At 35.1% G+C, this 20542-nt stretch overlaps 2 protein-coding genes across 12 annotated transcripts; one reads left to right on the forward strand and one right to left on the reverse strand.

Annotated features, from left to right (window-relative positions):
* Positions 1-1346: 1346 nt before the first annotated feature.
* On the reverse strand, positions 1347-3108 carry LOC107454281 (spidroin-2). 11 transcript variants are annotated; one of them, XM_071186560.1, is made up of 4 exons: positions 2427-3108; positions 2205-2321; positions 1995-2012; positions 1347-1916 (listed from the first exon to the last, which is right to left on the reverse strand). In XM_071186560.1, the coding sequence occupies exons 1-4, from the start codon at positions 3076-3078 to the stop codon at positions 1450-1452; spliced, it is 1254 nt and encodes a 417-aa protein (XP_071042661.1). In that variant the 5' UTR covers positions 3079-3108; the 3' UTR covers positions 1347-1449. The 11 variants fall into 11 exon arrangements, with proteins under 11 accessions (XP_071042661.1, XP_071042659.1, XP_071042654.1 ...); XM_071186558.1 differs by having other exon boundaries at positions 1995-2219; XM_071186553.1 differs by having other exon boundaries at positions 1995-2321.
* Positions 3109-13857: 10749 nt separating this feature from the next.
* On the forward strand, positions 13858-14727 carry LOC139426720 (zinc finger BED domain-containing protein 5-like). Its single transcript, XM_071186507.1, has one exon. The coding sequence runs from the start codon at positions 13858-13860 to the stop codon at positions 14725-14727; it is 870 nt and encodes a 289-aa protein (XP_071042608.1).
* Positions 14728-20542: the final 5815 nt, after the last annotated feature.

Consider the following 20542-nt stretch of genomic DNA (forward strand, 5'->3'; position numbering starts at 1 on the left):
TAGTTTGTCCGACCCGCCGAAAATTTGGACACACGGTGGAAATGACCCGTCGCCGCGATTGCCCAGACGAGGGGGTCGCGATTCGAACACCCGCACATGTGCCCAGCCGGACAACCAGTTCGGCTAGGCACATCCGTGGCATTTATTAAAAAGATCCAACTTTACAGAATTTTTTTAAAAACAGGTGACGGCCCCAGCAATAGGAAATTAAGCTCCGAGAGGTTCGCCTTATAATGCAGTTTGCCGACGAAACCTCCCTTATAGTGAGCAAAGTTTACAGACCATTCCAACAGATACATGGTTGCAGTAACATAGTATACAAAATTGCATAAAATATTGTTATGTCTGCCTTCATAAAAGGATAAAACAGTTATATAAAAATCGAACCAAAAACGTTCCAATAAATAATAATGAGATGCAATAGAGTGAGATTAAAACTAATATGTTTGAGGCAGGGCAGGTGGTCGCATAGTAGCACTCCAAGGAGAAGCAAGAAGAGCAATGAGGCCAAGTTTAATCCATGTGTAAGGAGTCCAAGAGATCATCTGGTGTCATAATGTCCACCAAGGTACGTTTGATAATCTCGATAATAGCCTGTTTTTGTACTTAAGGTCTGAACCAAAGTGTCATGTCGTTCATGTTATGGAAAAGGTTACCACGAAGTGTCCGAAATTTTTCGCACTAGGTGATAAAGTGTCTGAGGGATTGATACCTTCCACAATATTTACAGCTAGTAGTGGCATGAAATAGCCTAGCTTGGTGCTCGCCGAACACTCCGTGACCAGTAAGGAATTGATTCAGAAAGAAATCACTAGAAAACCTATTCTCCTTGACATTTGGGTAGAAAGTGTGGGAGTGTCTCCCATTAGTTGTGTTTGACCACCTGCCAAATCGCATTGCTTACCCACCTCAACCTGTAAATTAATTTGTGGTTTCGTCAGAGGATAAAAGTAGTCGATCCCGCCATGTTTGGCTAGCATATAGCTGATATGCTAGTCAATACCCATAATATTATTATTATGAAAGGTCTCTTCCAGTACAAAGGTATGGTCAGCAAAATTCACATTATCTTATAACAAATAAAATATTTCCTTTGCAATAAAAGCGTTAATTAAGTTTGCATATAAAAATCTCTTTCTTTCAGACTAGAGGATGTCTTTTCATAGCAAAAATGTAGAAAAATATACGCATTTTTTATCGCTTTAACAGTATTAGAAAATTTTAATGTAAAAGTAAACTTATTTTTTAAATATTTTATAACTTTTGCAATTGTATTTTTATACTTAAAATATTGTTCAAAATCATCCTCGAATGATACAGATATTCAAAAAAATAATGCAAATGAATTTACATTGCAAACATTTATTACATAATTTAGATTTCCCTTTAGGTACAGAATGTTTAAAACAAAAAGAATTAGAATACACAAAAAGAGGAAAAAATTATAAATCAGTGAAATGCAGATTGGAATGATTCACTAACTACTGCAGCAGATTGTGCTGCAGAACCATAGTTGACATTTCCAATGCTAGCTGAACCAAGAATATGAATCAAAGCTGCGATCAATTCAACGAGTGCTTGTATAGTAACTTCACATTCAGAAGCTCCGGGATTACCAGCTCTTACTTGAGACATTACAGTTCCAATTGTATTTGAAAGATTTGAAGCATTAGCTGTACCTCCAGACACTAATTTTGACGCAACAAAAGAAATTCGAGAAGTTGATGCTGGAGACGAAATCGCCGATGCTGCAGCGGATGCTGCTGCGGCACCTGATTCACCTGGTCCATAACCACCGGGTCCATATCCACCTGAACCTCCTGATCCACCTGCTGCAGCGGCTGCTGCTGCGGCTGCGTCACCTGATCCGCCGGGTCCATAACCACCTGGACCATATCCACCTGGTCCGTATCCACCTGGTCCACCTGCTGCTGCAGCGGCTGCTGCTGCGGCACCTGATCCTCCTTGTCCATAACCACCTGGTCCATATCCACCTGGTCCACCAGATCCACCTGCTGCTGCAGCAGCTGCTGCTGCGGCACCTGATCCTCCTGGTCCATAACCGCCTGGTCCATATCCTCTTGAGCCTCCTGATCCACCTGCTGCAGCGGCTACTGCTGCGGCTGCGTCACCTGATCCGCCGGGTCCATAACCACCTGGACCATATCCACCTAGTCCACCAGATCCACCTGCTGCGGCAGCGGCTGCTGCTGCGTCGCCTGATCCTCCTGGTCCATATCCACCTGGTCCATAACCACCTGATCCATTTCCTCCTGAACCTCCTGATCCACCTGCTGCTGCAGCAGCTGCGGCTGCGTCTCCTGATCCGCCGGGTCCATAACCACCTGGACCATATCCTCCTGGTCCGTATCCCCCTGGTCCACCCGATCCACCTGCTGCTGCAGCGGCTGCTGCTGCTGCGGCACCTGATCCTCCTGGTCCATAACCGCCTGGTCCATATCCTCCTGAGCCTCCTGATCCACCTGCTGCAGCGGCTGCTGCTGAGGCTGCGTCACCTGATCCGCCGGGTCCATAACCACCTGGACCATATCCACCTGGTCCGTATCCACCTGGTCCACCTGATCCACCTGCTGCTGCAGCGGCTGCTGTACTAGTGGCACTATCATTTCCTGATGCTTGGGCAAACATACTGATCATAGTACGGATTTCATTAACAAAAGCAGGATTTCTGCTTCCTGTTGTTTCGTAAAATGCCGCATCTAAAGCACTTGCTATGGCATCAGTAGTCGCTCGAACATTCTGACCGCTTGCATCCGATACGGCAATTTCTGCTACAGCAGATGCGAAGGCTGTGTTTAAAGCTTGCATTTTGTGGGGAGTTATATTTCCTTTCATTCCGCCCATTGCTCCCATCATTGTTTCTCCTATAGAACTCATATCCTCCATTTGGTCTTGCGAAAACGCTCCACAACTTCCAGCATAAGTCATAAAACTTTTAACAAACGCATCAGCTCTTTCATTGCTAGTCCATGGTGTATTGTGATTCCCTACAGCAAACTTGCTGTGAAGGCATACAGCTAGCAAAAAAGCTAAAGAAAGTCGACTGAACCAAAACATCTTTAAGTAAAGCTCGACTGAATACTTTTCCTGTTCCTCCTGCCTCCTTTTTATACAGCAGTTTTCGTGAGAAGGAGCAGGTTTGTCAATATCATATAACGCGAGCTTTGACGCAAATGCCATCTTCAGGTGTAAATACACCTGCTTTTCAGTGCGACGTGGAACATTTTACGTAGCATTTTTTTGAATAATTTGATATCTGTTAAGCCTTATGAAAATTTTATGTTTAGCCTTATTAAACTTAAAATGATCGTTTTTTATACAATTTTTGATGGCTTGAACTACAGTGCTGAGATTCATGAACATTTTATTATTTAACAGTAATTTATTAATACATCATCTTAATGAATTCGGTATAATTTTTATTCGGTGCGAAAAGAGGATGTGTTTCAATTTAAAATTTTGGAAGCAAATATTTTTTTTATTTTTGGTTTCCATTCACGTTGATTTGCAGAACTTGAGTTTGAAATAAATTGAGGGAAAATTTTTTATTGGAAATATCACATTTTCCTAACATTCATCTTTTTGAAGAAATCATTAAAATCATTTCTTCTTGACTAATTTGAAATCCTCAATCATTTTCGGAATTTCAATCATGACGGCAATGGTTTAAAATTTTGAACTTTTATTTTAATGTATTTTGGAGCAGTCCCGCTGTGGACCGATCTTAAAGACACGATTCCCAGCAGTTTCCCTGCAGGTTGGGTGACTGCAATGAGATCGAGGGTATGGATCCTTCATTAAAATGTTCTACCTACTACCGTACATTATAACGTTCTACCTAAGGGTCGTCGGGCTACCGAAGTGGGGAGGGGGATCCTCTGCAGAGGATCAAAATTGTGATGGCATGTTTTCGAATCATCTTCAAGGAGGATTCCGCCGCCAATAGCCCATTGAACAGCTCCAGTGCAACGTAAATAAATTACAACTAATACTTAAAATTATATCTATGTTTTTTAAAATCGATTCAAAATATTTGCCGCAACTTCGAATTTTACAAAAATATTTTAGTTGAACAGAGAACTTGATTTTTTTTTAAATGAATCTTCTTATTTAAATTTTTTAATACGAAAAAAAATATGCTCTAGTTTCTGTAGAGTACGCCAAATTGAAGCGAATCTTATCAAAAACATTTTTTAAAAAATACTAATTCTTAGAAATAATTCCTTTTTTTTAAAGCCTATTTTGTTTCTAATTACTTTCTTTTTCTGAATACGTTTTACAAATAAATCGAAGTATTGTTTTCGTCAGGGGTTAACATCTTTTTTTTGTGCGTGTGTATTCAGAAAAATAATCACGCTTCATGTTAATTCAGAATTGCAATGAATAAAATCACATACCAAAAAGATTATCTAAGTTTAGACAATATAAAAAGCGTAAAAATAAATATTTGTTTACAGTTTATAATTGCGCAATCTTATTGTTTACTTTTCTCTTAAGAAGAGTTTCTAAAATTATATACACGTAGTCAATTTGAAAAAATAAACTCACCATTCCATAATCAGAAAGTACCGCAGTGGACTGATCGTTAAGACACGGTTTCCAGCAGATCATCGAAGTTAAGCATCACTGGCTGCGGTCAGTGTGCGGGTGGGTGACCACTTGGATCAGTTTGCGTAGGGACCGAGGGTGTACGGTATGGGTCCTCGTTAAACTGTGCTACCGTAAAGTGCTCGACTTCGCGAGCAGGTCGTCGGGCTACCGAAGCGGGGATGCCATCCCCTGCGCAGAGGATCAAAATTGTGATGGCATGTTTTCGGATCATCCTCCGGGATGTTTCCCAGACCGTCGCCAATAGCCCATTGTGCAGCTCTAGTGCGACGTAAATTAGCAGCAACAACAACATCATAATCAGAACAATGAGAAGATTTAATTTTTTGACTACTAATGTTCAACTCTGAAGCCTTGAAATTTTGAACCCAATCCGGAGGACAAGAGAACTCCTGGCTCAATTATTGCTAGAAATTTACCCTCCTGATGAACTTTTGATTGAACTAACCCACATTTGCTTTACAGGGATCGGAAGACCACGAAAACTTCCAACTGTTAGCCTGATGACCCAAACTCCTAATCCATCCACCACTGAGGATATTTTACTGTGTTCGGCACGAGATGGGTGAGTAATTCTTTTTGGCCAGTCATCGCAGAAATTCAAACCCAGGTCACCTCATTGAGAGGTGAGCAAGCTATCCCCTGAGCCTCCATGGCCCTGATAGATTTAAAGTTGACACATAAACAAAAACAATTGTCCACGATTGCAGCAATTAAACCGAAAGAGCCGTGGTGGCTCGCGTACCATTTAGGTGAACCGGGTTCGAATCTCAGCGATGGCTTGTTGACACGAATTCCGTTCCCGGTCCTCGCCGACAAAGGTGCTGAGGTTAAATATCCTCAGAAATAGGCGGATCATGGGTTACAGCCCCCTTGTCGTTAGGCTAACCGTATTAGGCATTCGTGGTTTTCCCCTCCCTGTAAAGCAAATGCGGATTAGTTCCGTCAAAAAGTCCTCCATGAAGGCAAATTTCTCCCAATACTTTTTCTAGCAGTTCCTTTGTCTTTTGGATATAATTTAAAATTACAAGGCTACGGAGTTAATCATTAGTAGTCGTACACCCGAAATTCGGTCACCTGTTCAATGACGGTTATGAAGTAAAATTATACCAAAGTCGAAAGATCCCAAAAAGAAAATGCGTGATTTAAATAACTATAAATGCCATGATTTTGTTTAGAGATTTGAAGAAATATAAATAAAAGAATGTTTAGAAGGTCACCCTTTATCGGCAATGGAGGTTTAAATATGATAAATTTAGGTCGGCAATGGAGGTTTAAATTATATAATACGGTGTTTACAAACATTAAACCTAACTCTATCATCATAGCAATTTTTGGCCCAGAAAAATTTAAAAGAATATGTGTTTTTGAATAGAGCATCTCAAACATATTCGGTGGAAGACCTTTGTGTTCAAACAGTCAACGTTTGTTGTAATCTATCTGGACACTGCTCAGACTCGACACTTCTTGGGTGAGCCAGGACAATGATTCTATAAACGCTTGCAGACAGAGAAAACAACGAAATCATATGATGGTAGTGGGCCTTTATAGAAATGTTCTGAAGTAGATGTCCTGATGTCACTAAATTAGACTCCTCCCTCATAGAGCGTAGGCCTATCAGCAGCACGTAAGGTCAAGTTTTTATTTACTTACTTTTTGTCATTAGATAGGTATTTTTTTTTCGATCTGATTTCTCGAGATATCTCTATTTTTAAGTATACTTTCTTCTGGAAAAATTTACATCTGCTATAAAAAAAAGGGGTTCGGAAGGGCGAGTCTCAAGATCGGAATGAAAAACTTTTCCATTTTTGATCCTGGGAAACCTCCAGGAAAGACCACCTGTTGCGAAGGAGGCACAAATTCCATAGACTTTGGGTTGAATACAACTTCAATAGAGAATCTCTACCAGCGACCGGCTGAAATCTCTGCATCAAATGCGGAGAAAGTCAAACAAGAAAACACGAGAGAATGTCACCAAAAAAATAATAAATAAAAAAATAAAAAATATATAATTAGATTAAGATGCGTTCAAAATATTTGTGTGGTGCCTTTACATTTAGCGAGCTCTTTTTGACGATCGCTGAATGTGATCCTCATAATACAGTCAAAGATGTGCAATCAATGCTTTATTTTAAGAGTTATATTAGAAAGAAAAAAAAGCATTTTAGAAAGAAACAAAGCATCTCCAACAAACCTCTACTCATCTTTTAAAGCTAACTCATTTTTAGGATGCGAAATTCAACTTAAACTTAAACAAAAAAAAACATAATTGTTTATTTATTTAAAATAGTTCTATCATCCATAACTTATTTGTAACCGCCGTTGAACTGCCGACTTAATTTCGGGTTAACGACTACTAACGCTCAACTCGTAACCTTGTTATTCCGAACCCGAGCCAGAAGACAAGGGAACTCCTGGATCCATGATTGGGGGAAATTTGCCTTTGTGGAGGACTTTCTCGATGGAACTCGCCTGATTCTCTTTTTCTCACCAACCAGAGTCAAAACCTGTCTTAAATAATGCCCAATGACCCTACTTGAAATAATTAAACCTCGTAACCATAGTAACTGCCACCACTGAAGACGAATGGATAGGGGAGTTCTTTGCATATACAAACTTTGCATATACAAACTATATGGTATCCTAGGCAACGAGGAGGCGGATCAGGCAGCCAAGGAAGCCGTCAGCCTCAGCCAAATCAATTTAGAGGTCCCAAGTTCCAAGGCCCAGATCAAAACAATCATCAAGTCCAACAACCTAAATAGATGGAAAACAGAATGGCAGAGCTCCGAGAGAGGTCAACAAACCTATATTTTTTTTAAAGACCCTTCCACCAAACGACTACAGGCCAACTTTTACTTAAACCAATTACTTACTGGAGATACCAAAATAGACTTTTCAATAAAAACCCAAATTGTACCTACTGTGGGGACAATCAGACAATCGAACACTTGATCTTGAACTGCCCACACTTCCAGACACTCCGTGGAAACCATTTTGCAGGACAAAATTTGCACCAATGCTTTGCTAAGTTGGTCTGTAGAAACATAGTTAAACAAATTATAAAGGTAACATTGGAGGACACTCTGAACCACATTTAACTATGCTCGGAGCCTGCGAACACTATTGCTGGTGTCTTGTGTTTCTGTCTAATTTCATTTTAAGCTTCTCTACGTTTTAACTTGTATTGTTTTGTTTTGATTCTTAACTTGTTCTGCCTTTTAACCTTTTTATCGAATTTTAACTTCTATATTTTATCACTGTTTTGCATGTTCCTGTAAAGTTTTAACATTTATTGGTTTTTGGGTGATTTTGTTTTTTTTTTTAAACCTTTTTACTACTTTATTATTTTATTTGGTTTTAACTTGTTTTATAGAATTGTACTGAACATTAATTTAGATATTCGGATTTTTATATTCACTGTTGATAGAGATTTACGTATTTTTAATGTATGATTTGTGTATGTATCAACTCTTGTATGCCCTAAAATAGGGCGGGGCGAGATAAGAATAAACTATATACAAACTAAATGCTCACCCAATACGAAAAAACAACAGAATTTTATCACGCCAACTAGGCCCATCTACTGAAGCCACTTAGTTCCTTTCATCTGGGTAAATATTATTGCCCGGGGGGGTGCTAATCTGTAAAACCTCATGACCGACAGAACGGAGTCCAAACGTTGACACCACTCTGTATTTCTCTACTCCCTTCAATATATGAAATATTTCCTGCACTCTTATGACCCTGGATTATTCTCATTCACGCGTAGATATCAGATTATAAGGATAGGTGAAACAACCCAATAAACTCATCCCACGGTTAATTGGATTGTCCTAACGAAAATGTCTTTTTTGCGAGTTTGTTCCAGTTGTAAAGGTGACTTAGAGTTTTATAACCATACTAGTTGTAAACGATTTCAAAACTGTAAAGGTTGAAATGTTCTTATGCAGTTCATTGGATGGACAGACTTCTGTCGGTTATTTCACTGTAATTTTAGAATGAAAATTCTAACAGTGTAGGAAGAACCGCAATCTGAAAAAATATGGCCCCAACAGTAAAGGCAGGAAAACGGTTTGAATGCTTTAATGTCAATTACATTTTTTGCTTGTTTCGTTAGCTTAAAAAAGCTACATTTTTTAATTTTTAATTTCCCACGAACTATTCTACCGATTCCTATTCATTTTGTCATTTGAAATAACATAGATTAAATGTGTGTACCTTTATTGTTCAAAATCTTTTCGACCCTAATAAATTAAATAATAAAAATAATCATGAATAATTGTAAGGAAAATCATTTTTTTACACTTAATTATATGTAATTTTAGAGCATCATTGATCTTTGTATAAAAAAGTTTTACAATTGTGTGCAAGTATTTTGTGATTCGCTTCACTAACTTTGGAGATATAGCAAATACCCAAAAGGTGAAATCACCATTTTAAGGGACCTGTCTAAAAAATTGGGACCCAATTTTTCAAACTGAGGCTGCCCCCCCCCTTTTATGTTAACTAGTCGGCAATCTAATTCAGAAGAAAAAGGTGCGTTCATTTAAAGAAAGTATGTTTTCGTGTCAGATTTCATAACTTGCAATATCGTTTGTTCTAATTAACTCTTTGCTTACGGTATACCATCCGTGCCATTACACAGGGTCCACATGTTGTACCAGCTGTAAGCATAAGGTAAATTAGTGTATTTAGGGTTAGGCCCTCTAATTATTAAGTACGTAACAATCTCATTATTAGATCAAAAGTTATTGAGGTCCAATCAAGAGCTGATAATAATAAATTACTTCATTTCCTATTATTTAGAGAATCGAATAATTAATAACTTATTTTTCATAAAAAAGATTACGCAAGCGACGTGTTCTAAAATAATTTATTAAAATATACAGTAAATTTCATGAAACTACGTCTCAATTTTCGAATAAGGCCATATTTTACGTAAATACGTAGGTTTAACCAATCAGCGTATCAATGCATAAATGAATTTCGTCATGGGTCTGGTTCCATGAAACAAATAAGAACTACTTGAATTTTGAATGCATGGAATTTGAGAGTGTATGAAAAGCTGTTACATTTTGTACATAATATGGAAATTTAAAGTTACAATTCGTGCCTACATTTAAATGTCAGGCGCAAAAGTTGTTTCTGGGAATAAACAAAAAGGAAGCTCTGAGCAAAGAGGGAGGATGATAAGATTAATTTTGTATACAGCAGGTGATTATTAACTTCGGATTCAATTCTTCTGGAATTTAATTTATGTATTGGTATTTACCAAAAGATTGTTTGATATGCGCAATCCTCAAAACATGAGCACGATTTTAACTGTTTTTGTGTAAACTGTATCCTTCTGATCGTGATAAGAAATGAATACTCTACATAATCTATTACGCAATGGTTGTGCGCAATGGTCGTCGGAAAACTACATTTTCTTTGTACTTAGCTACAACTATTTCATTACAATTGTGGTTAACCACAAATACTTTTTTTAAAAAAATATATGAAACCGGTTACAAACTACTTTCGAAATGTAAACACTACTTATAGAAGACAAACTTAACTGGAGAATTTAATTTTCGCCAAGATTCAAAATGATTATAAATAAAAAAAATTGGCATTGTTAAATAGGAGGTGATATTAAGAAGTTTTAATTCATGTTTACATGAAATAGTTTTTCTTTATTTTATTGTAAAGCACTTTTTACGAATTTGTTCTTTTCACTTTCAAACTCTTATTTCATTTTCTCGACAGTGATTTAAGAAATGCTGGGAAATATTTGTGATTTAAGTGATCAATTCTTTTTTATATTCCTCAAGAAATAAAGTACATTGCTTAAAACAATACAAAAACGGACCACTCTGAATAACTTTTGATTTAATGATTGGATCTTCACGTTTTAGAGCTCAATCTTAATGGTTTGAGCGGGTGACCGCAAATATGCTAACTATTTAATGCAGACTATACTTTAAGTTACGAAATCAGACACAAAAGAGTACTTGACATTTCCTGGGAAATCGAACGTTATAAAAGTCAGATATTTGAAATTCGATTTCTCAGGAACGATTCGACCGATTTCGTACCTATTTTTTCGAGCATCAGACGTCGATCTTATTAACACTCGGGCACAGAGGCATTCTCATTGCGTCCGTTGATGGGCTATTTGAACCCATCAGATTCAAAAGATTTTTTGCGTTGTCTCTTATTTTTAAAAGTTGTTTCCAGGAATCTCTACTCACTACACTACTTCTACACTACACTACAAACTACGGGAAAAAGTAGCATCTACAGTAGTTTTGTTGTGTGCTTCTTCCGACCACTGGTTGCGCGCAATCTTATTGTCACATAGGGAGCAATTTTTACTTCACCCGATACCAAGTAAACCCTCTGTAACTCGACAACTCAGATTTAAGAAATAGTTACGCAGGTGTTCGAATGCATCCTATTAAACTTGTAAAAAATATTTTTTTAAAAACTAAGAGTCTTAAATATAAAAATTTATTGATGAAAAAGTGTTTGTCAAAAATTCCAATACATTAAAGATTTCAATTTATGTGAAAATTTTTGAAACGATTGTTGTTTTCATTGAAGGAAAGTCCCATACCACATTTTCCCCAAACAGTTTGTGTAAATCCCTTTACATTTCATATATTTTCCTTCTCTCTCTCTCTGACCTGTTAAGGCCAATGCTCATCTGGTTTTGGGTGGGCGCTTTTTTTCTTGAATGCCTTCCTCTAGAGCCGCGCGATGGCGTTCTCCTTCCAGTGAGGTAAATCGGGTTCGAATCCCAGTGACGGCTGGTTGATACCAATCCTGCTTGCACCGACCACAGTGCTGATGTGAAATATCCTCAGGGGTAGACGGATCATGGGTTAGAGTCCCTTTACAGTCAGACTAACCACGGGAGGTTCTCGTGGTCTTCTCCTCCATGTGAACTAATTCCATCCAAAAAGTCCTCAACGAAGGCAAAATTCTACCAATACTTCCCCAGGAGTTCCCGTGTCTTCTGGATTGGGTTCAAAATGACAAGTCTACGGAGTTGAGTATGGATAGTCGTAAGCGAAAAAATTGAGTCGGTTGTTCAACGACGGTTATAAAACTATAAAATAAAATGCCTCTTTCCACATCGCTTTTCCTNGTTGTTGTTGTTGTTGTTAATTTACGTCGCACTAGAGCTGCACAATGGGCTATTGGCGACGGTCTGGGAAACATCCCGGAGGAGTAAAATGTATGCAACAATAATGTATATTGACTATTTTTAATTCTGTCTTTCTATATTTTATTATATTTATATTATATTTTATTATCATATATTTTATATATATATTATATTATATTTTATTATATTTTTAACTAACTACCAAAACAAAAGTAAAGTAAAAATCAGCAGCAATTGAGATTGTAGAAGTTATGCTTGGAGTTAATTTTTCGAAACAATTACAGTCCATACCTCTTTCAATTGATACTGTTGCTCGTCGAATGGGTGATACAGCTGAAAATGTAGTGTCAGCTTTTCTCGATGTTCCGTGACAAAATGTTTTCAATAAAGTTTGAAGTAACAGATATTAATAAAGATGTTCATTTCATTGCCTATGTTTGATTTTGTGACAATATGTCAGTAGTAGAACTACTTTTCTGCAAATCAATAGAACTCAAAACAACAGCGCTAGCATTATTTGTTATTTTAAATGATGTTATGAATGATGTAAACACAGAATGCAAAAATTGCATCGGAATATGCAATGGAATATGCATCGGAATATGCTCGTTCAATATCCGGAAGGTTCGAAAGTATACGAGGGTAGCTATTTATATTTCTGGCCTAATAATGAAAAAACAAATATGTAGGATCGAAATTGGTTTTATTGTTTTTCAAAATATTCTCCATGATGATCAATACACTTTTGCATGCGTTTGAACCAATTTTCAAAGCACTTTTTCCAGTCCGATTGAGGTAACTCCAAAACATGCGTTTTGAATGCATCAACCGCTTCTTCGGGGGTCGAAAATCGTTGTCCACGTAATTTATTTTTGATGTGTGGGAATAAGAAGAAGTCATTGGGTGCCAAATCAGGGCTGTACGGCGGATGACCCATCAGTTCGATCTTTCGCTCCGTCAGAAATGCCTTTGTTTGAGTCGATGTGTGAGAGCTCGCATTGTCATGATGAAGAATGATTCGCCTGTTCTTCTGCTTTTTTCGAATTTCTCCGATGACTTCTGGCAAACAAATGGTCGTGTACCATTCAGAATTGACCGTCCTGCGTTGCTCTAACGCCACTGTTGCCACATGACCGTTAATGCCGAAGAAACAGGCAATCATTTGTTTCGATGTGCTTCTTCCTCGAACAACTTTTGTTGGTTTTGCCTCGTCTTGGAAGACCCATACAGTTGATTGCTGTTTTGTTTCCGGCTCATATGCATAGATCCATGATTCGTCACCTGTGTAGATGTTATACACAGCCTTTGATGTACCTTGAACGTATTTTTCCAACATTTCCTTGCACCAATCGACACGAGCCTTTTTTTGAGCGTTTGTCAGATTATGCGGGATCCAACGCGAACAAATTTTTTTTACGCTCAAATGTTCATGCAATATTTTATTGATGCTAGTCATACTAATGTCCAAAGACGCCTCTATCTCACGGTATGTCACATGACGATCTTGCTTTATCAGTTCACGCACAGCATCGATCTTTTCTGGCACAACAACGGATTTTGGACGACCTGCACGGGATTCGTCCTGGATCGAACATCGACCACGATTAAATTCGTTATACCAATTTTTTACAGTGCTGTAGGATGGCGCTTTATCGCTGAATAAAGAATTAAGTTCATCGAAGCACTCTTGTCTTGACAATCCACGTCGAAAGTTATGAAAAATAATGGCACGAAAATGCTCACGATTCAATTCCATTTTTTGAAAGAGAAGATCTTTTCTATTTATTGTCAACAACACAAATGAAGCTATAATGGTAAATCGTCTGCTGAATTTATGTTTAAAAATATCAAACTTTTGATTAAAATCGCCTGCGGTCGCCTAGCAACACTTACTGTTGCCAAGGCCAGAAATATAAATAGCAACCCTCGTACAAGCCCTAGTAAAACAAAAATCGCCTCAATGCGTCTGGACACATTGCATGATCCACAGAGAAGCTTTGGGTTCTAAAGAAATACGTCCTGGTTTAAATATTGTATTAACCGCGGTTGTAACCGTTGCAAATTATATAAAAATGAGAACACTGAGATCGAGAATCTTTTCTGCTCTTTGTAATGACATGGGTTCAGAGCATTCAGAGTTACTATTTAAATATGAGGCGAGATGTTTATCACGTGAGAAATTTTTGCAACGTGTTTATGAATTAAGAGAAGAAATCGTCACTTGCTTAGAAGATAACAGACCGGAAACCGGGAATTTACTCTACTGTTTATCTGTGATGAAATTGAGATACTTGGTCGTCATATTCGAGAAATTAAATAACTTGAATCTTAATCTCCAAGGAGCAAATACAAATAAATTGGATACGAGTGATGAAGTTAATGCTTTTTGTAGAAAATTAGAACTGTGGGGCAGAAATTTAAAGCAAAAAAACCTAACAATGTTTGCAAATGTGGATAATTGTACTAAAACTTATAAGGCTGAAGAAGAATATATAAAAGTTACGTTTGTAACCATTGAAAATCATTCCATGCTGGCAAAGAATTTTAAAAAGTATTTTCCTGCTCATGACAAACTGATAGCAAGTTACGAGTGGATTAGGAATCCATTTCATAAGACTCCCGAAGGACTCTCAATTGATGAGGAAGAAAAAATCATAGACTTCTCGACAAGTGGCGAAACTAAAATACAATTTAGTAATATATCACTATTTGAATTTTGGCAGGAAGAGGATTTTTCTGCACTGAAACAAAGGGCATTTCGCATTCTATTACCATTTTCAATATCCTACCTTTGTGAAACTGAATTTTCTGCTGTGGCTTCTTTGGAGACAAAATATAGATCACTGCTAAATATAGAAACAGGACTGAGAGTGGCTATTTCTAATATTAAGCCTCGCCTCAAAAAACTTTGCTCTGCAAGACAGGCCCAAGGAAGTCACTAAAAATTATTAATTTTTTTAAAAAATTTAGTATGTTTGATTAAGTAAGGTGGGTAAACCAAAGGTGGCCAGTGCTCCTTACGTAGCTCCCCCCCCCCAAAGTAAAATGAAATTTATTTTGAATCATAAGATATCCCTTCTTCATTGTAAATCTTGTACCTGAGGTGCACGAGGCTGAATTGGAAGATATTTCCTTGAATGGCCTCCATTGTACGAAGTGATTTAATTTTTTGCAGTTGTCGTTCTAATTTCCAGGTGAGAAGATAATGTAATTTATATGTGTTTAAATTCTTAGAACTTTGAGTTATAATATGTTTTCTGAAAGTTTATTTCTTTTTCTTTAACAACATTACTTTAATTCGAATTAATCTTTCAGATTTTTTATCAGATGTTTTATGTCGTGCAAATGGTAAGAGAGACCTTATGTATGTTCCCTAGTGGCCCGAGACGCGGGCCACCTTCGGAAGCAAACGTGAAATCTATAAAAGAACTAATTATAAATAATTACGTAGCCTATTATTTCTCAAAAAGGAATGCTTGAATTAAATGCCAATTGATTTATTTCATTTTAGGCAAATGTGGAACTTTGGTATTTTTTAAATTTCTATAATATTTTGACGTTCTCTGCACTTTAGTAGACTTTGCGATATTTTGTTTCAAATTTTTTGTTTTGTTTGCATTTTAAAGTCATTTTTTAGGTATTTTTTTTTATTTTTGTGGTAGTTATGAGTGTTTTTGTGGTCGATTCTGATATTTTCTTGTAAATTAGATTGGTTATGGGTTTAGTTAACTCTAGTATAGTTATTTAACTCTTACTTGTTGGCTAATCCTTTTGAAAAAATTAACTCAATAATTCTTGATTAATTCTAATGAGTTAACTCAAAAGAATCGCTAGTGACTTCACACAAGAACTATCAAAGTAAAATCAATAAACGAATTATACACTCTGAATACAAATATCTTTTTTAAAGTCGGGAAACTTGTTCCTACCAGCAAGACACTTAAAGTGCCTTTTTAAAAGAAGTTTGCCAGTCCAAGTGTTTTTTCTAAAGATAATTTGAGTAAGTGAAAAAGTGATTTCAATACATAGCTCACCTTCGGAGCCTGTGCGAAACCATAGGTGCAGAAACTACAATTTTAAAATTGTACTATAAAATAAATGAAATTTTATTTTACAATTAAAAGTATACGTGATATATATTAGAGATAGATGTAAGATGTTACAGAAAACATTCAGCTACACAGACTTAATCAGAAAATTATAAAAAAATCCTTAAGGCCAAGCCACCCTTATCTCCCCACCTTAAGTTTTGATTTAATAAGTTGTTTCACTTTAATAAGTTATTAAATATGTCAAAATGTATTTTGTTTTCTATGTATATGTGCGCTTTCCTTTCATCCAGTTAACCAATTTTTTTTAATAATATTTTCTCTTGAATATTCTCGCGCCACCCCTCTGGTGTGCTCGCGCCCCACAGGTTGAGAATCGCTGTCGTAAGCGAAAAAATTGAGTCGGTTGTTCAACTACGGTTATAAAACTATAAAATAAAATGCCTCTTTCCACATCGCTTTTCCTGTTACCTCTGTCTTAAGTGATCATTTTACAAAGGGTTTTCAGTGCGAAAGTCAGCAGAATTCAAGATTTTTGCAGTTTTACTCAATGAACACGTTTATACAATAGCCAAGTGTTAGACACGACCCAATCCAGAATATTATCTTTTGTTTCTCAGTAATATCCTCCCCTAATACTGTTCATCAAATCTACTCCTCCTCCCTGTTATATTCAGATACAACAAAGGGTCGGTCCATGATTTTGTAAAGTGAACCATTGTTTCTGGTTCTTCACCAGCAAAAGAAGATTTTGCTGTCTATTCCATGATTGTTGTTGAAACATCGACTGTTGTACAGTAGATGATTCTTTTTGCTTCACATCTTTATCGTTGTTGCAGTTAGGTTCTCTTTATTGCTTCCCAATCTTAGAATACCCTCCTTTAGCCAAATATACAATCAAGAGGATTGTTGTAAAAAAATTATCAAACTATATCCTGTCGTGGAACTATCTCTGCATTACTCTATCGGCAGCTGCATCAAGAGTTGTCAATACCTGAATCTATTTTATCGGAAAATCCAGCTTATTATAGGATTGATACTGACTTTTCATCCATGTTTCAGATATCCAATGCGGTGATACAAAGGGTTAGGATAGGACAAAATGAGGACATTTTGTTACCAGCCAGTTGTAATAGTGGCTTTTTTTAAAAAAAACATTTTTAATGAATTTAAAAACTGTTGATAATATAAATGTAAGGGTATTTTACAGCATTTTTACAGCTTTTACAGCATTTTTCAAAGCACGCAAAACATTATAAGAACGAAGAAGAAATTTTATATACAAGCTTCAGTTAAAGTAATTTTTAGATTATTATATTATATATATATATATATATATATTTGAACAGGTCCATACGTACGTCTAAGAAAGCGATTAAAATTCAAAAGTAATAATTTCAACAAGGAATCAGCTNTATATATTCGTGATAACCCCATATGGATTAAAAAAATAATTATAATAAAATACACATTGCATTTTCGAGGGGAAAATTGCTCTCCGGTTGGCTACAATCTTTTAATCACCATTTATTACATTTAGTTTTTTTTTTTTTTTGACATAACAAAAGTTTTTAAAACATAGACGTAACAAGGATTTCGAGGTATCGAAATTATACTGTACTATGCAATCGTGTTGTTTATTGTTCCGTTATTTCCATTTGCAATATAATTAATTCATAACTGACAATTAGACCTAACGATGCAAGGATTATAGTTTTATCTACTTTGAACAGGTCTAAGGGTTTCAGAACGACATCTTCCTTCACTCTATCGAAAGCTGAACTTAGCAACATGAAACTAGTCGATTTTGATGCATTTGCAAAAGCACTTTTCTCACTTTCTGCTATTACTGTAAAGAGTCTTTTAGATTTTAGCACTTGATTACTGACTTTAGTAGATAAATGCACGAGTAACGTAAACTCGCCGGTAAATATCATGATTGAAAATAAGTAGCATAACAAATAAATCACGTTTGTGTTTTCCGATTTTAGAACAATACTCAGACAATAGCAGACGCTGTACAACCAGTAAGCAAATAAAACAAACACTAACGATGAAATAACAGTGTTGGCTTTTTTCACAAAATTCGACAGTCCAGAATATACTGAAGATATTTTAAACAAACTACTTGGTGTTAGTTCATGTTTCAAAACCGATATCAAGAATCGATGGTGGATTTGTGACAAACGATAATTCTCTTTCATCACAAGATAGCAAACGACAGCCGATAACAGTGGAATAAATTCGAAAAACAAATACATCATACCCACATAAAGTCCAAAAATAACAATAGGAAATGTTTTCCAATATTGAAGAGCTGTTTCACCGTCAATTTTGTTAAAAACTAAAAGGAAACGCAAATTTGCTGTTGAGTACTCAGGATTAATTGTGCGATAAATATTAATAGTACAATGTACTAAATGTATGATAAAAGCAATACTTAATTCATAAAGTTCTTTATTTGCAACGGAATTCTTATTTTTTTTAATAAAAATGTTTTTTCCCATTTCTTTTAAAAGGTTTTTTATATTTCGTCGCATTATAATGCTAATAATAATCACAAATATCAAGTCTATATTATGAAAAAAATTTACCGATTTGTTGTTTAGAAAGTAAGAAATTGTTTTTACACTGACGCTATAACTTGGTAAGCTAAGCCATGTTAAAAATACAAAATTTTTGAAAAAGGTTATAATTTTCTTGCACTTATTTTCTTTATAACTTTTTTCAACATATATTCCAAAAATCTTCAAAATAAAGAGTATTACATTCCATGTTGTATTTTCACTTAAATTCCTAATGGTTTGTTTCTTTCTTTGTTTAAATAAGTAGTCTTGTCTTTTTAGTAAAAATAATCCTTTTAGCATTTTTGAATTTAAGAGAACTTTTAAAAAATTCAAATTTTAATACCTAAATAATTCTTGTAACTGCAATCATACAGATATGCGTTTAAAAACATATAATCATCAAAAATTCAGTTTTTCTTTAGTACTAAAAATGTAAAAAAATTTTGCGATTAAAACTATTTTTGTCCAGAAAATTTTCTTTCATTCTAATATTCTGTTGAACACCAAAAAGCTGAATAATGCATGCATTTAAAAATATTTATGTGTAATAATCCTCACTTTCTTTGATACAGTAAAAAGTTAAAAATACGTGTGCTTAATATCATGCATAATATTATGATACTAAGCAATTGAAATATTTGTTGTATTCCAAACGTTTCTTTTAACCTATGATGGTGCCTTTTCAGAAATAGTATCAACAAATATCATAGCATGCAGATTTCATCACATCAAGAGAATTTGTTTCTTAAAAATAATTACTAATGTATTCAATATTCACATCAAGTTTGATGAATGACTTCTTTAATTTGAAAACTAAATAAACAAATAGAAATAAAATACATACTAGTCATTAATGAATAGTATTTAAATTATATATTCAAACGTGCACAAACCAATTTTAAACTTTATAATTTTAAATTGCTTCTTAAAGTTAAAACCTCATTAATACGTCGATTAATCTATAATGCTTAACGTAGTCAGGAATTCACAAACTAGTCACATATTAATCACTAATGCTCTAACTAACTAGTTAAGGCAATTGTCATGCAATTTCGATTTATCATTTAATAATTTGTGCATTTATTCGTATAAACACTCATACGTAACAAATGGTATTTTGAATTCTGTCATTTTCATACAAATACATAATTACTTTCACCACAAACTACATTACCATAAATAAGCAGCTAGTGCTTTAACTAGTTTATAAATTCACAAATTAGTAGTTAAAACTAAGCTTTGTCTGAAACTAAATAGTCATTAACGAAATTTTCGTGTAGTTTCGTTGCATCAATTCATATTCACGTACGCCCTCTTATACACAAGTATCATTTAAAAATGGCAGTTTGCATACAAATGCATTAATATTCATGCGACAACATTAAATAGTTCTTTTTTCTGGAGGGAATCAATGCTTTCTGTGTAAAATAACGAATCAAATTTTTATAACATTTCGAACTAAGATGACATTTAATCAAATTAATCAATGATGGGTACTTCAATTCGAATTGAGAAATCTTTGTATGGGCATCGATCAATCATTTGTTTATTTATTATTTAATGATTTTCATTGCAATAAATCATTTTTCTTGATTAAAGCTTGCAAAAAACATTTGAAAGTATTGTGTTAAATAGATACCACCCTGACTAAGTAAGAAAAATCAATTCGGTTTCTATTTCGGCTGTTAAAAATAATCTTAAAAAATTATAGAATTTTTTTTTATTATTTTGTAAAAAGTTAATAGGGTACAAAATTTTTTAATTTATATGAATTAGTTCAACGGTTGGTTGTTTTCTTGTTGTTGTTGGTTGTTTACATCATATGCTTTAGAGAAAAACAACGCATGAACATTAAATCGATCTTTTAATTTCTAGGATAAGAAAATTTAATCCATAAATAGATTCTTTTTAACTCATTCAATTCATTATTTTATTCCATTAGCTTAATTATTTAATATTTTATACGTTTTTTTATTTATTTAATTATTTTGTTTAATCCTTATTTTTTTTATTTAACGAAAACTAATAATATGTAAAATATAACTTCTAAATGCTTTAGATACATTGTATAAGCTGCTTTTTATCATTAAAGCACCAGTTAAAAAATTAAAACAAACTCATTCTTACTACACCGTCAGAAT

Source organism: Parasteatoda tepidariorum, chromosome 10 (assembly GCF_043381705.1).
Source record: "Parasteatoda tepidariorum isolate YZ-2023 chromosome 10, CAS_Ptep_4.0, whole genome shotgun sequence".
In the NCBI taxonomy this organism is placed as follows: Eukaryota; Metazoa; Arthropoda; class Arachnida; order Araneae; family Theridiidae; genus Parasteatoda; species Parasteatoda tepidariorum.

Coding starts and splice junctions, on each gene's coding strand:
- LOC107454281 (XM_071186549.1), bottom strand. CDS start 3,078: ATGTTTTGGTTCAGTCGACTTTCTTTAGCTTTTTTGCTAGCTGTATGC. Junction 1,917..1,994: donor AGGTGGATCTGGTGGACCAG/GTGGATATGGAC, acceptor CAGGTGGACCAG/GTGGATACGGACCAGGTGGA.
- LOC139426720 (XM_071186507.1), top strand. CDS start 13,858: ATGAGAACACTGAGATCGAGAATCTTTTCTGCTCTTTGTAATGACATG.